At 39.9% G+C, this 17,071-nt stretch overlaps 2 protein-coding genes across 2 annotated transcripts; both read left to right on the forward strand.

Moving 5' to 3' along the window:
* Positions 1-3,458: 3,458 nt before the first annotated feature.
* On the forward strand, positions 3,459-14,078 carry LOC137256065 (zinc finger protein 184-like). Its single transcript, XM_067793750.1, has 2 exons — positions 3,459-3,517; positions 10,292-14,078. The coding sequence occupies exon 2, from the start codon at positions 10,525-10,527 to the stop codon at positions 13,864-13,866; it is 3,342 nt and encodes a 1,113-aa protein (XP_067649851.1). The 5' UTR covers positions 3,459-3,517; positions 10,292-10,524; the 3' UTR covers positions 13,867-14,078.
* Positions 14,079-14,715: 637 nt separating this feature from the next.
* On the forward strand, positions 14,716-16,747 carry LOC137256066 (uncharacterized). The gene has a single exon (XM_067793751.1). The coding sequence runs from the start codon at positions 14,716-14,718 to the stop codon at positions 15,703-15,705; it is 990 nt and encodes a 329-aa protein (XP_067649852.1). The 3' UTR covers positions 15,706-16,747.
* The last annotated feature ends 324 nt before the right edge of the window (positions 16,748-17,071 follow it).

A 17,071-nucleotide genomic window follows, 5' to 3' on the forward strand; every position in this document is an offset into this window, starting at 1 on the left:
GCTGACATGGGCGAGTATTGTCGACGACGCTACAACCTACATATGGCATGTGGGCGTTGATACTACTTAATTAGCATACGGAAAAGGAAAACATACAAAAGGAGCCTACACCAGCACCCAGGATGTACTGCTGCCTAAGAAGGACATGTCGAAGACATTAACCACTGGTATGTGCTATATACCAGTGTCCATGTATCAATCTTATTTTCAGTTAATTTGGGCTCAGCAATCTTAATAATCAACTCAGCAGGCGACATCATTGTACGCTAATTATCGTTTGGCTTTGTACATCAAAACATAACGGACTATCATGCACATTAATCATATGGCAGCTAATCCTCACGCGAAAATAGGTCTTTCTCGGTCACTGTCAGGAGCTCTCGTCGATGTTAATATGGCTTCATGTAACAGACGGCTTGGTAAGGAGCCTTTCATGTCGACACAGTTGTACTGATGAATGAACAACGTGTTAGACAGACAGCATGCCTTGGTTAGAATTGTTTTTGCAACTATGATCATGATTAGTCAGATAGTTTGTCTCTTGTCAAGATTACTCTCCAAACAGTAACGTTATAATGTGCGTGCGTGTTGGTGCAAGTATACTGTTATCAAATACGTTGACATGTTATTGACAAGAATGGATCTCAGACCATCGTCGGGAGAAGAATCTTGAGAAAACGGTGACAGCCCATGTCTTGATTCATTTGAATGATGAAAACAAAATACAATCATAATGTGATCTGTTTACCGAATATTTAAGCATCTTGAATCAAGAAAAATAGTTCGCTCTACCAGCATGTATATTGTAATAAGGTGCACTATTATAATTCAAGTACAAGGATGCTCGCATATATGGAGGTGTTATATATCGTAGTATATAATATATATATAACGTAATGTTAACTCGTGCCGCATGATTGCTTTCAATATAACAGTTTTGGATTTTAAAAAGTTTTACGCTATAATTATGGGAATATGACTTTGAATTTCTAAATATTACTTGTTTTGTAACACATGATTTTGTAACGTCCACCAGAAGGCAGAACTTCATAACGTTCATTTAAAAAGTGTGATGGATCTGACTGAATGGCCAAAGCTTTCTTTTCAAATCTTGGCTCATATTGAAAGGTAAAGTTTCGAAAGAAAATCAGCAAATTTTGCTGAGTATGTTTACGACATTGTAAATTGTGCATTATCTGCATGCTATCCAAGAAGAATATTTACACTATGAGTAGAAAAGGGGCCAAACCTAAAAACTTTCCCCAGATCAACTGTGAGATAAAAACAATATTACAAATCATGTAAAAGTATTGCCTTTGGACACAGCGACAAAGCTAACATGTATCTCTTGGGAGTATAAACTTGAAAAATAAAGTTGCTTACACTTTGACATGTTAGGACATTTAGAAAAATAAGCACCATTGAAAACGCAGCGTTCATTCGCCAATACTTTACATCTCAATAAATAATGGAATTCATACTGGATATGCTTATCTTCCAGTAACTGTATTCTTATAACATTGTCAATCAATATCACTACAGTCCTGGTCACGTGGTTTCATTATAACATCGAGGGTGCATTTTTTCATGTAAGTAGTCAGCTTCGATTTTTTGCTTGGATTATTTACAAAACAGTGTCCTGAAGAAACGTTACAATGAAGTCCAAAATTGCATATTGTATGAGAAAGTGAAAACTTTTCTATATCACAAAAGTTAATGTAGGATAATATGGGTAATACAATTTTCATATCGATAATCCTATTGACAATATTTCTGCTAAAAAGTTTGGGCAAGCCCTCAACACAGTTTAAATATAAAGGTTTGCAGCCTGTCACACGGAAAATGACTTGCTACGCGCCCGTGAGTGTGACGTTAAGCAACAAACAGTACTTGATCCTTGCTACATAATACACTGAGTCAAAAAAGAAACTTCACAAAATGTAATTTTTAAAAATAATGGATATTTTTTCTCTGACGATACATCTATGTATCCAAAATGGTATCCCAATCCTTCGACTCTAGAAAAACGTTAGCAAAACCCACTCAAACCCATCCATTCGTCGTGCAAATGCCATTAGTGCCAAATCAGGTTTTGCACGTGCGGTCGATCACGTGATCTTCGCATCGAAGTGTTCTTCATTTGCACGTGTTTACACTGGCCTCGAGAATTGAAAAAACACACACTTTTAAACCACAGTTCTATCGGTACTTTAAAATGCCACCACTGTCAAATGTGCAACGTGAACATGCCGTTGGCATGTTGCAAGCGGGAAGATCAGTTACTGACTTCGCAAGAGCAATGGGATGCAGCCGCCGTACTGTGTACGTAACAAACGGGCACCTCTTCTGATCGCCCAAGGTCGGGTCGTCCACGTGTGACGAGCAGAAGACCGTCAAATCGTCCTACGTCACCTACGTGAAAGATTTCTGCCGGATACATGAACCAGGGCTGAGATGTTTAGAAGTCGACTGTCCTCACAGACCATTCGAAATCGGTTGCGGGCTGCTAGTCTCCATTCTCGACGTCCATATCGTGGGCCAATATTGACGCCGTTTCATCAACGTCATTGTCTGCTGTGGGTCCAACGTTACCTCCGATGGACCCAGAGAGACTGGAATCGAGTCGTTTTTAGCGATGAATCTAGGTTTTCCCTCATATTCCTGGACGGCAGGCATAGAGTCGTGAACGGTATGCCCCATGTTGTGTACAGGAAGTCGACAGGTTCAGGGGCGGAAGTTGCATTGTGTGGGGTGCTTTCTGTGGGAACAACCGTCCCCGACTTCTGGTCATCCGTGGCAACCTCACACCTGCTGCTTACCGCGACCAGATGCTCACCCCTGAACTCGCTCTTTTCATGGCGGCTCATGACCCAGGTCTAGTTACAGCATATGATAACGCTCGGCCGCATACCGCGATGTTGACACGAAATTTCCTTCAAAACGCTGGAATCAACGTCATGGACTGGCCATCGAGGTTCCCTGACCTTAATCCAATAGAGCACGTTTGGGATGCACTTGGGAGAAGGCTTCGTGGTCTGATGAACCAACCTAAAAATTTGCAGGAACTTGGCGCTGCCTTGTAAGAGCAATGGCACAGAATCCCCACCCACGTGTTCACAGGCATCAGGCAGTCGATGAAGAAACGGTGTTTGGCAGTGGTGAATGCTCGGGGCGACCATACACAATATTGAACTGAGAAATTTCGAATTTTTACTCTTGTGACTTGACATTCCGTATACCCATGTTTTGGAACGGCGGTGTAGCCTAATGGCTCTGTCAGTGTATCGAGTACATCACACAGATCTCAGCAATGAAATAATAACAATTTTACCATCATACCTTTTCTTGTTCTTTCAAAGCGCCCTGAAGAAAGAATGTGAATTTTTTTTGACTCAGTATGGAAGGTCCCAAGCCCAGGCCCATTAGTCTACACCAAAGAAGCATGACAACAATGTATCGAATAAAGTACAGCCGCGAAGCATTATTTCCGGCTTTGAGTTTCGCGTCGGTGTTCAAAGTAAGTTTACTTGCTGTTTGTGCAGAATCATATCATTACGATTATATTACCGAATTAAATTGCCAAAACATGCATTGCGGAAGCGAACCAGGGTATTCATTTTAGCCATGACATTTTGATCAGCGCGTCCCCAATAGCAGCACGCTGCGCAAATCATGCCAGATGACTGTATGATGGGACAGGTGATAATGTTCGTGTAGAACAGCGACACGCGTTCTGCACCATAGTTAAACGTGACATGATCTAATATACACCGATCTAATGATTGCCATGAGATTTATATGTGGAACTGACAGTAAGCAGGTCTCGTCTAATGCGGAATATTTGTCGCCTCGAACCATCGACAGCGTTTTTGAATGGAGTTACCTCCCCTCTTTAAACAGTATTTGTGTCACTTGCAAATATATACTTTATTCATTAGATCTGTGTAGCTTTTCCTTTGTACATTTCAGATTTAGCAATACTGTGTGTGTTATTTGACTAGGAAAGTTAATTGTGTCAGTTTTTTGAGTGGTTTAGCCATGATACAAATGTAAACCCTCAGACTAAATCATACATAGAGAATCTCACTTAAGCAAAGTCGGCAAGCCTTGGATATCTGTAACTTTATCAACTCTTGTTGATATAATTACACGATGCCATTTAGAAAGTGGTCAAATGCAACATATGTCATATGGTATGATATTACTAAGAAAGTGAAATCCCAAATATGACATATGTTGCTCTTGTTGATATAATTGATATCAGTAGACACGAAGGTGAGATTCTAATTATGATAGAAAGTGACTATTCATTAGTTTTCAATGGATAATGTACATCTCTGAACACTTCACTACCATTAGACTTGAAGTGCAGTGATGTCATTGTATTGTGACGTCATGAAGTTCATGACATTATCAGATTGTCAGGGCGTTGTACAAAATCTGCTGACAAAACTATATTTAAATTTCGCTGTGTAAGCCATGCAACCATGCTTGCCAATGTTACTGATGTAATGAAGGGGAAGCAACTCTGCTCACCTTACAAAATACAATATTCCTACCACTAATTAAAACCGAATTTAACCTGTTCAATTCCTATCATATCATCCTGAGACACACATATATGACCGAGGCTGTCAGGCCAGTATGGGTTGAAGGATGAGGTCACACAAGGTATGTGAAATGAAGTATATTCAGAGTATTTAAGATAGCTTTTCACAACGTCCAAGATGGGTGAATCCAATGGGGGACGGGTTAAACAAATCTAGTCCGTCTTCATGTCAGGTCAGTTTTCAGATCTTGATGGAGATATTGATGACTTGTCTGATGACCAGTTCTGTAATGTTGTAACCAGATGACTCCACTAGGAGAGATTGAACAGTCCAAGCTCTGTGTGTGCATATTAAATGATAGCTAAAATTGAAACAAACCAGTTTTAAGTCTTGAAATGATGTTATATTTATATTTGGAGGGCAGGCTAGATTTTGGTAGGACTGGTAAAAAAAAATGACCAGTTGGTCCTCTGGACAGACTAGATTTTCTACATCTTTCCTACACTACCATTTTCACACCCGGTCAGAAGTGGGAATCAATCGATCCTGGTACCTTTCACTTTTTGGCACATCGCCTTGCGCTCACCCACTTTGAACCATGCATTACTCGTAATCGGGAGCAGGAGCTATAACATGAACTGGCGTCAGTTTTGGGTGGAGGAATATGAACTTGTACATATGAATGTGTACTTCAGGGTACAAGGTACATGTACTGTTTTCTGATATTTGGCTATAGTTTCTTCTGTTTTCAGAAACATGCTTGTGGTACTTATTTGTAGGACCCCTTCTGCAGCGCTGAAGCCTTCTAGTCTTGATATATTGTGGGCCAGCTGAGCAACTGAAGCATTTGCTCTTCATGCCAAACACCCAGGCTAGATTTGCACATGGGAACAGTATTTGAAACCCATTTCTGGTGTCACAGTAACGTGGTGGATCTTTTGCCAAAAGCATGTCCATACCACTTTGGGATTACTTTGTTAGATTTTAACAGTTTTTTGTCTGGAGCTGCCCAGAAGCCAGTATACAGCCAATGATAAAAAAATCCCAGGTTTAATTACAATCACACAGTTTCTCAAAATGTATGAAAAATGGCTACTCCATTTGTCTTCTGCAGATAATTATATGGTGTGTTTGTCAACAAATCACACACAAGTTAATTTGCATGACAGTTTGCATGCTTTTTGCCCACATAGATACAATGATGCCCTTTTCTGGTGTCACCTGCCATGATATTGCCGGGATGTTGTATAAACTATACTCATATTACAAAATATCTGTAAACATTCTGAATCATAAAAAATGTTTTTTTATATGCCCCCAAGACTTACTTCTAACCATTTTGCAGTTTACATATTGTGTACTATTTGTCTTGGAGACATTGGTCAGCTAAAATGTTAAAACATTATGGAAATAGATAAGCATGTACTAGCTTAGGCTCTAGCCCTAGTTTTCATGAATGTATGATTTACAGATATGATTTGTTTCAAGACAACAATAGTGTATGGGTGACGGTCATTGTAGTGTCCTTACCACCTCAAGCATCAGGATCGACTTGCTAATGACTAAATCGACTTAGTACTGGGCTGCTTTCAAAAGCAACTAACAATAGTACTGTGCTGCTTTCAAAAGCAACTAATGATTGTACTGTGCTGCTTTCAAAAGCAACTAATGATAGTACTGGGCTGCTTTCAAAAGCAACTAATGATAGTACTGGGCTGCTTTCAAAAGCAACTAAAGATAGTACTGGGCTGCTTTCAAAACCAACTAGTACTGGTCCGTGTTCAAAAGCAGCGTAAAATCATGCTCACTCTATGTCTGTCACCTTATTTGGGATTTTGGGGTGGTGGGGTAGCCTAGTGGTTAAAGTGTTCACTCATCACACCGAAGACACAGGTTCAATTCCCCACCTGGGTACAATGTGTGTCCCAGCCAGTGATATTGCTGTAATATTGCTAAAAGTAGTATAAACTAAACTCACCCATTAGTTTGGATTTTATACCAAATCTTATTGTAACTGAGTGAAATGTGTGAGTGAGTGAAAAATGGTAGACTGAAAGCAAATGACAGTATCGGTGACCTTAATTAAGAATCCTTGCACAGTGCTAATTGACAAACATTACCAGAAAAGCAAATGATAAACAGTTTGGTGACAGTGTGCTTTCAGCTTAGATATCTGTTCTAAATTATTTTAATTACATCTGTGATTAACGTAAACCATATGGGGCAGCATGAACGTCACATTTCTACTAGCAAAGTAAGTTTAGATCAGTACATCTTGATGAAGCTGACTTTTCAAGCGACATTCCATGATTGTATTGTGGGAATGTAAACATTGTGAACGTTACTGTGTTGCTGTAAACTTGTGACATTTTATCTATGAGAAAACGTGACCGTATGTTTCCACCATTTATGTTAGCTGAGTGACACAACTGTAAAGGAGGAAACAGGATGCAACAGAGTAGATTGTTGCAGCAGGCTGTATTAGGCAATGACAACAGACATACATCCTGACGTCGGTTGAAGTGTGTTGTAATGCAAAAGTGTTTGATTAAGAGGGGGCAAACTGGAATGGCGTGGTGAGGCCAACACATAGTGATGTAATGCAAAAAGTGCACATTATCAGCCCACAAAGTACTGTCAGGGCCTTTGATCTTTCACAAACGCATCTTAGAATTTAGAATAAAGTCTTAAAATTGCATAATGTGTGAGGAAATTTCTTCCGTCACAAAACGTAATGTATGATATCATGGAGAACACAATTTTCATATCGATAATCATGAATGACTTTTATTATCACAGATATTTCCAAGTATTGATAATGTTCGCCAGCCTTTGTATGTGGTGTGCTACATAGAGGATACTAAACAACCTTCCGTGTAATACATAGAGGATACCAAACGACCTTCCGTGTAATACATAGAGGATACCAAACGACCTTCCGTGTAATACATAGAGGATACTAAACGACCTTCCGTGTAATACATAGAGGATACTAAAAGACCTTCCTTGTAATACATAGAGGATACCAAACGACCTTCCGTGTAATACATAGAGGATACCAAACGACCTTCCGTGTAATACATAGAGGATACTAAACGACCTTCCGTGTAATACATAGAGGATACTAAACGACCTTCCGTGTAATACATAGAGGATACTAAACGACCTTCCGTGTAATACATAGAGGATACTAAAGGACCTTCCGTGTAATACATAGAGGATACTAAAGGACCTTCCGTGTAATACATAGAGGATACTAAACAACCTTCCGTGTAATACATAGAGGATACTAAAGGACCTTCCGTGTAATACATAGAGGATACTAAACAACCTTCCGTGTAATACATAGAGGATACTAAACGACCTTCCGTGTAATACATAGAGGATACTAAAGGACCTTCCGTGTAATACATAGAGGATACTAAACGACCTTCCGTGTAATACATAGAGGATACTAAACGACCTTCCGTGTAATACATAGAGGATACTAAAAGACCTTCCGTGTAATACATAGAGGATACTAAACGACCTTCCGTGTAATACATAGAGGATACTAAAAGACCTTCCGTGTAATACATAGAGGATACTAAACGACCTTCCGTGTAATACATAGAGGATACTAAACGACCTTCCGTGTAATACATAGAGGATACTAAAAGACCTTCCGTGTAATACATAGAGGATACTAAACGACCTTCCGTGTGATACATAGAGGATACTAAACGACCTTCCGTGTAATACATAGAGGATACTAAACGACCTTCCGTGTAATACATAGAGGATACTACACGACCTTCCGTGTAATACATAGAGGATACTAAACGACCTTCCGTGTAATACATAGAGGATACTAAAAGACCTTCCGTGTAATACATAGAGGATACTAAACGACCTTCCGTGTAATACATAGAGGATACTAAAAGACCTTCCGTGTAATACATAGAGGATACTAAACGACCTTCCGTGTAATACATAGAGGATACTAAACGACCTTCCGTGTAATACATAGAGGATACTAAAAGACCTTCCGTGTAATACATAGAGGATACTAAACGACCTTCCGTGTGATACATAGAGGATACTAAACGACCTTCCGTGTAATACATAGAGGATACTAAACGACCTTCCGTGTGATACATAGAGGATACTAAACGACCTTCCGTGTAATACATAGAGGATACTAAACGACCTTCCGTGTGATACATAGAGGATACTAAACGACCTTCCGTGTAATACATAGAGGATACTAAACGACCTTCCGTGTGATACATAGAGGATACTAAACGACCTTCCGTGTGATACATAGAGGATACTAAAGGACCTTCCGTGTGATACATAGAGGATACTAAACGACCTTCCGTTTAATACATAGAGGATACTAAACGACCTTCCGTGTGATACATAGAGGATACTAAACGACCTTCCGTGTAATACATAGAGGATACTAAACGACCTTCCGTGTGATACATAGAGGATACTAAACGACCTTCCGTGTGATACATAGAGGATACTAAACGACCTTCCGTGTAATACATAGAGGATACTAAACGACCTTCCGTGTAATACATAGAGGATACTAAACGACCTTCCGTGTGATACATAGAGGATACTAAACGACCTTCCGTGTAATACATAGAGGATACTAAACGACCTTCCGTGTGATACATAGAGGATACTAAACGACCTTCCGTGTAATACATAGAGGATACTAAACGACCTTCCGTGTAATACATAGAGGATACTAAACGACCTTCCGTGTAATACATAGAGGATACTAAACGACCTTCCGTGTAATACATAGAGGATACTAAACGACCTTCCGTGTAATACATAGAGGATACTAAACGACCTTCCGTGTAATACATAGAGGATACTAAACGACCTTCCATGTGATACATAGAGGATACTAAACGACCTTCCGTGTAATACATAGAGGATACTACACGACCTTCCGTGTAATACATAGAGGATACTAAAGGACCTTCCGTGTAATACATAGAGGATACTAAACGACCTTCCGTGTAATACATAGAGGATACTAAACGACCTTCCGTGTAATACATAGAGGATACTAAACGACCTTCCGTGTAATACATAGAGGATACTAAACGACCTTCCGTGTAATACATAGAGGATACTAAACGACCTTCCGTGTAATACATAGAGGATACTAAACGACCTTCCGTGTAATACATAGAGGATACTAAACGACCTTCCGTGTAATACATAGAGGATACTAAACGACCTTCCGTGTAATACCATTTTTATTAAATGAGTTAATGATTTGGTATCAGACGTGCCAAAGTGAGTTTGATACTAAATCTTTAACGAGTTTAATGAAAATGGTATTTCACGGAAGTGAGTTTAGTATTCTGTTTATTACTACTTCAGATTTTAGGCAGTGGTATATTCATAATCAAGTCTGGACCAGACAATCTAGTGATGTGTATTGATCATGTGTATTGATCTACACATTTTGCATATGAGGACATGTGTCAAGAATGTTAATTAAAACAAACTTTTTGCATATTGCAATTTCAATACATGTTTAAATGTTTGTTGCTTAACCCGACACTCAGCAATATTCCACGCAGTCAGTGAATCTTGAGTCTGGACCAGACAATGCAGAGATCAGTATGAAATCATTAAAACTTGACTAGGTTTCCCTGAACCACAGAAATACTATACAGCTAGGCAGACAATTGTTAATGAAAACTGAAATTGGACTTCTTTTGTTGCAGGTAGAAGACTTTCAGAGATTGTTCAGGGCAGTAGGATAGCCTAGTGGCTCAAGTGTTCTCTCGTCAATCTGAAAGGCCCTTGTTTGATTCCCACATGGAATGAATGTGTGAAGACCATTTCTGGCGTCCCCTGTTGTGATGTTGCCACAATATTTCTGAAAGGGGTGTAAAACCCAACTCACTCACTCACTCACATGTCCTGTACATGTTACAATACTACAAAATACTGAACCATGAGAATTGGTAAACGAGGAGACCAGACTCATCCAATCCAAGACAGAACTGAGAAGTCAGTCACAGCTCAGAAGGGGAACCAGAGACAAACAAGAACAGACAGTGCTACAGTTAGCATGAAGAATGAAAGCCGTACCTGTGAATTCTGTTTTGAGACTTTTACAGGTGAAACTGAATTTGAAAGCCATATGCTGCTTCATTTGCCCTTTGGTGACCGTCCTTTCCGGTGTGAGATTTGTGGCAAGACCTTTAAGGAGTCATACCAGCTCAAAGAACACATGAACACCCACCTCATAGAAAGGCCTTACCGATGTCATCTATGTGGGAAGTGTCTCTCGGCCAAGAAAACCCTGAAGAGCCACATAGCTAATCATACAGGTAACAAGAATCATTGCTGTACTGTTTGTGAAAAGACCTTCTTCTACGCTGGCGCGCTGAAGGAGCATATGGCTGTACACAATGCAGAGAAGACACATATGTGCGAAATTTGTGGGAAATGCTTCGCAAAGAAGTCTGCTCTGGGACATCACCAAATGGTTCACACAGATGTCCGTCCATTCAGGTGTGAGATGTGTGACAAGATGTTCCGCCTGGCATGTGACCTCAAAGTACACATGAGGTACCACAGAGGGGAACAGCCTTTTGAGTGTGAGCAGTGCGGGAAGACGTTCTACCGGGCTCAGTATTTGAAAAAGCATTTGCTTGTCCATGAAAAGAAGAGGCAGATATCCATACAGCATGAGACTCTTGTGAAGTCTGCTAATTCAGACAATGGCTATACGCAAAAAGGTTCTTCAGATGATCTGTTAAAGCAGGAGGTTGAGAATACTGACATTGATCCTGAAGAAGGCAATGAGGGGGACTGTGTTGAGTGTGACAGAGATGACTTTACTGACTATCCTCAAAGTGAAGATACTCATCCTGAAAGCCAGCAAGACAAGGATGATCCTGACAGGTTTGTATTTCTGATGACGGAAGCTCCTTTACAACCAGTTGATGGTGATGCTGGTGAGGTTGAAGTAGGGCAGGATATCAAAGACACTGTTACGGTCTCTGCAGGTGACTCATCTGACGAAGGAACATACCATGAAGCCTTGAACATGGTTGAACTTTCTGATTCTGGAAAGTCTCTGTCCAAGCACAATATCATTCAGGAGTTTGTTCAGAATGTGAGCTGTCCGTATAGTGGTGAAGAAATACAATCACACTGCAGAGATACAACTCTGCAGGAGAGTCAACATAAAACAGTGTCAGACATCCTTGTACCAAGTAATTCTGATACAGTATTTACCACTGCAACCGAAAATCACAAAACTGTGTCAAACGTGCCAAGTGATTTGGACACATTAGTGATCAATACAGCCAAATATCAACCCAAATCTTTGCCAAATATGCACGTGTCACATGATTTGGACACATTGGTGATCCCTACAGTCCAAAACCACATACCTACAGCAGAACTTTCAAAGCTGGATGATTCAGACTCCAAGTTGATGACAGAATCTCATCCAAGTCAGTGTACCCCTGAAATCGAGAGGCAGGAGGAAAAATCTCATGTTTGCGATACATGTAGCAAAGGCGTTGGTCCTCATGATTTAAAAGTTCACAAGTGTGAAAGATGTGACAGATCTATTGAGCCTCTTATTGAAGATGTTGGGTTGCAAGATGACGAAAGACTGATGAAAAAAGATGATGACAAAAAACTGACAAGTCTGGAAGTGATGAATGAAATTATTGAAAGAACTGACAGTAATAATGATGACAAAAGTGCCCAAATAAACAGTGACAAGTCTGGATCAGATATCAGGAAGGAGAACCAAAACAAGAAGGAACAGATTATGTGCAGTGTTTGTGGAAAAATGTTTCGGTTTCCTGTCCATTTGAAGAAGCACATGATTGCCCACACAGAGAATAGACCGTTTCAGTGCCCTGATTGTGATAAGAGTTTCAAAACCTCAATGGCATTGAATTTACACAGTCGTGTCCACACAAAACAAAAACCATATGCTTGTAATATTTGTGGAATCTGCTTTGCCCAGAAGAGTACCCGGAATGTACATAAGAACACAGTCCACCTCGGCCTACGACCTTTCAAATGTAACATCTGTGACAAGACATATGGTCGTCGGAGTCACCTGATCGAACATCAGCAATCACATGTTGGGTTAGGTCCTTCACATAAATCTTCTTATTGTAAAATTTGTGAAAAGTCAATCAGCAATCATGCCATGAAGGAGCATATGAGAAAACATTCTGGAGAACGACCTCTTAAATGTCATTTTTGCGATAAGACGTTTGCCTGGGCAAGAGCACTGAGACGGCACATAAAAACCCATTCTGTTGAGAGACCATTCAAGTGTGAGAAATGTGGAAAAGGTTTTGCTGTTGCTTCATACCTCAAGGTCCACATGGTGTCTCATACTGAGAAGAAGTTTGCATGTGAAGTGTGTGGGAAGGCGTTCCACACTCAGTCAGTGTTGCAGATGCATCGTCATGTTCACAATCCAGACGAAAAGCTTCAGTTTCAGTGCGATCATTGTGTGAAAAGTTTCCATTCTGCAAGCGCCTTACGAACACATATGGATGTTCATACCGCTGAAAAGATTTACCAGTGCCAAATATGTGGAAAGAGTTATTCGCGGATATCGGTTCTCAAGAAACACATTAAAAGCCATTCAGAAACTCCTGTCGAAAAAACAATCAAATGCCCTGATTGCAACAAATTGTTTGCCAGCACTTTCAGATTAAAGGAACACAGTAGAACCCACACAGGAGAACGGCCATACACCTGTGCAATTTGTCACAAAAAATACGCTTCAAAGAAAGGACTTAAATCTCACATGTCCAATCACACTGGAGTCAAACCTTACAGTTGCTCAGTCTGTGGGAAATGTTTCTCACGTGTAGGAGAATTAAGTCAGCATGAAGTTATCCATGGAGAGAAATCTTTCTCTTGTAATGTTTGTGGGAAACGTTTTCTCCGTGACTTTAATCTGAAAGAGCACATGTACACACACAAAGGTGGGAGAGAAAAGACGATTCCGTGTGAGGTTTGTGGGAAGAAATTTGCCAAGAAATGTATGTTGAAGCGTCATATGATATTTCACACCGAGGACAGACCTTTTGAGTGCATGTCTTGTGGTAAGAGGTTCTTCTTGCTGGGACATCTAAAGTCTCATGTCAGAACTCACACAGGAGAATCTCCATACAAGTGTAGTTATTGTGACAAAACATTCAAGTCTCATCATGGCTGCAAGAAGCATATCAAATCTCAACATGGAGAATATGTTATACCTGATTATCCTATCAAGGATGTGTACTTAACATTCAGTAACATGTAGTGAAGTGGTTAGAATTAGGGATGCCACAAAACATTGATACATCAATGCATGGATGCTTTTTCTAACATGATGCAATTATCGGTACATTCAAACTAGTGCTATTTAGTTTTGAAAGTGTTGTTTGAAATATGTTTATGTATCGTTTACATTTTACAATTGTATCATGTCTGTCGATGTTATGAGAATTAAAAATGATTATTTTTCACGCATCATATGGGATATTAGAACTTGTCAATGTCTGGGAATATAAAATGTTGATCTTTTCATGGGCCGCCATAAAATATGAAATATTAATGTTCAAAATGTAAGTAAAGTTAGGCGGTAAGTATAGGAAAAAACATGCCTCCGAGGTTTTTGTAGACAATTTTAAACCAAAAGGGGAGGGAAATCTCGACCCCAATGGTTTTACATTGTCTAAAAAAACGAGAAGTGTTTTCTGTAACATATATACGGTCAATGATGGTTAATTATAGTGTAGATGATCATTTAATTAAGCTACATAGGAATAACTGAAGCGTGCGCATAAAATCAATTTAATGACCGTAACAATAAGTAGATAGACTTTCAACCTTACAAAATTGTGCTCTCCGTCTCATAGTTGGTGCTCTGAAAACCACGCCAGTTGGGTCACTTGAGATAGAAGCAAACATCCCTCCACTTCAGATCCATTCGGAATCAGTTATCCTGAACAGAAGGATTAAAAATCACTTCCTTCCAAAAGATTCTCCAGGGCATCTCAAGAAAAACAAAGCAAAGAACTCCTTCTATGCAAGATCCAGCAGGCTACTCAAGGAAAGAAACATCTATCTCCCTTCTAGGTCAGACCCCAACTTCTCTCCAACAGCAATCATGAATGATATACCACCATGGCAATGGAAACCTCCAACCATAGTAACATCAATTCCAGAACAAGCCAATAAGTCAGAAAACCCAGTCAAGTTGAAGATGTTAGCCTTGGAGTTAATCCAGACTAAATATTCAGAATACAGAAAGATCTACACTGACGGCTCCCTGGATCCAAACAATGGAAAAGCTGGGGCAGGCATATATCTCCAAGACGATGAGAGTAGTGTCATCATTCCACTCACCCCCTGCTCAATCCTCAGTGCAGAACTTACAGCAATAGAAAGAGCCTTGCTGGAAATTAAAGATCTTTCCAACTCCGGTCCTTACACCATCCTGACTGACTCTTTATCATCCCTGCGCACTCTGTTGTCATACAAACCTACTGAGTACTACCATCAAACCAAAGCCATCAACAGTCTGCTACAAACCCTGAAAACTGTCATCTGCCTACAATGGATCCCAAGCCATGTAGGGATTATTGGGAACGAAAAGGCTGACGAACTTGCCAAGCAAGCATCTGAGTGTGGCCCTCTGCTAAAACCTATGTCATCTCTACCTAGTTTGAAATGTAGAGTGAAGGAAACCTCTAGTGATAAATGGTCAAATATCTGGCTCAATAACAGCAAAGGTCGAAAGTATTTTGAACTGCAGGAAAAACCCAACAGAATTTTCTACAAAAATATCAAAAGAACGGATCAAGTTACCATCTCTAGAATCCGACTGAACCACTTTCCCTGTCAGAGCTATCTAGCCAAATATCATCTGGCAACTGACCCCATTTGCACATTTTGTAATCAAGAAGAGGAAGATCTTGAGCACATCTTATTCAGATGCCCCGAATATGATGAAATCAGGTCAACAGCCAACAACAATCTTAAAGAAGCCCTTGAAAACAGAAATAATGAATGGGCTCAATTCATCAATATAATCAAGAGGAGAAACGAGAGGGTACATGCAAGGGCCACGACGCCAGAGGCATGCTCCACTACCTAACCTAACCTAACCTAATAAGTAGATAATTTAACCTCACCACCTTTGTTGGCCTGGTGGCCATGCGGCAGAGTGTCTGCCTATGGATCTGAGATGTGCGGTGCCAATCCCACTTGGGGAACACATTTGTATTGTGAGTTAAATCTTGAACGATATTTTTCAATTGATTTCAAACACTGATGTATCATTTGAATAGTGATGTTCATATGAATTTAGGAGAAGTAAAACCTGGGAAGAGGCCTTTCTACTGAAAAGTAAAACCTGTCCCTTCAAAACAAAAGCCTCAAATGCGGTTGTTCTGGGAAAACAAGAGATGACCTAACATATAGTGAGAAGCACACTTTTGGTTTATATAGCTGGGGAAACTAGGTATCAGGATACATATCGAGTCATGACATGGGTATCATGATAAGTATTGATGCACAAAACTTATGTATCGTGACATCCCAAGTTAGAATTGGTCTGAAGCAAACCATGCTCGCTGTAAAAAGTCGGACTCTGTTGACAAGTGATCATGTCCCGTTTTCGTTGCTCATGTTGATTTAGATATTATTATTCATGGGCAGATGGAATTCTGGAGTTAGATAATAAACAACAGGTTAACAAATTTTGTTGTAGATGATGAAATGCATTAATTTGTGTTCGATACAAACATAAACCAGTTACGGTAATGTGAGAGTGAGTTTGGTTTAAGACCAGTTTTAGCAATATTCCAGCATAAGATCTCAGCATGGGATTGCCAGAAATGTGCATTGATGGTCTTGTCATGTGGGTCTTCAGATTCTCAAGGGGAATGAGATCTGCACGTACTCTGAGAGGTCTGACATTGTCACCCAAGATGGTTATTAAAACGTTGGAAAACAGACCTCAAGGATCTCCCGTTGATACCGAGGTCCATGACGGTTGCCACAAATGATGATGAGGTCCATCATACCATGAATACCCAAAAGGGAAACTTTCCTGGATGTTGAACGATAGTTGCGTTCGTTCGTCTCCCATCCCTGTATGACCATCCGTTAAATGTAATAAACGACTCTCATTGGAATAATCTTAGTTTTCCATGAAACACATGCTTTTGCACTTTGAAGACACTGCATTGATTCATTTAACGTTTCTGCTGAAAAACAAATTTTAATTAAGTTAATGGCCAGAAGTTTACATAGTGTTCAAAAGATATTGATCTTTATGATAAGATAATATTGTTTGTTTCCACGTTACCTGTGAGGTATAACTGATATTTTGTGGTCTTTAATGCCATATTTGAATGATTGTTTTGCCAGTACGTTTATTTATCTGCATTATCTTGATATTATCTTCATACAGTGAGGAAGAAGTGACCCACACCCATTGTCACATCCATACCTGGTTA

Source organism: Haliotis asinina, chromosome 11 (assembly GCF_037392515.1).
Source record: "Haliotis asinina isolate JCU_RB_2024 chromosome 11, JCU_Hal_asi_v2, whole genome shotgun sequence".
NCBI lineage: Eukaryota > Metazoa > Mollusca > Gastropoda > Lepetellida > Haliotidae > Haliotis > Haliotis asinina.

Bases quoted from the DNA above. Each gene is read 5' to 3' on its own strand.
- LOC137256066 (XM_067793751.1), top strand. From the start codon at position 14,716: ATGAATGATATACCACCATGGCAATGGAAACCTCCAACCATAGTAACA.
- LOC137256065 (XM_067793750.1), top strand. From the start codon at position 10,525: ATGAGAATTGGTAAACGAGGAGACCAGACTCATCCAATCCAAGACAGA.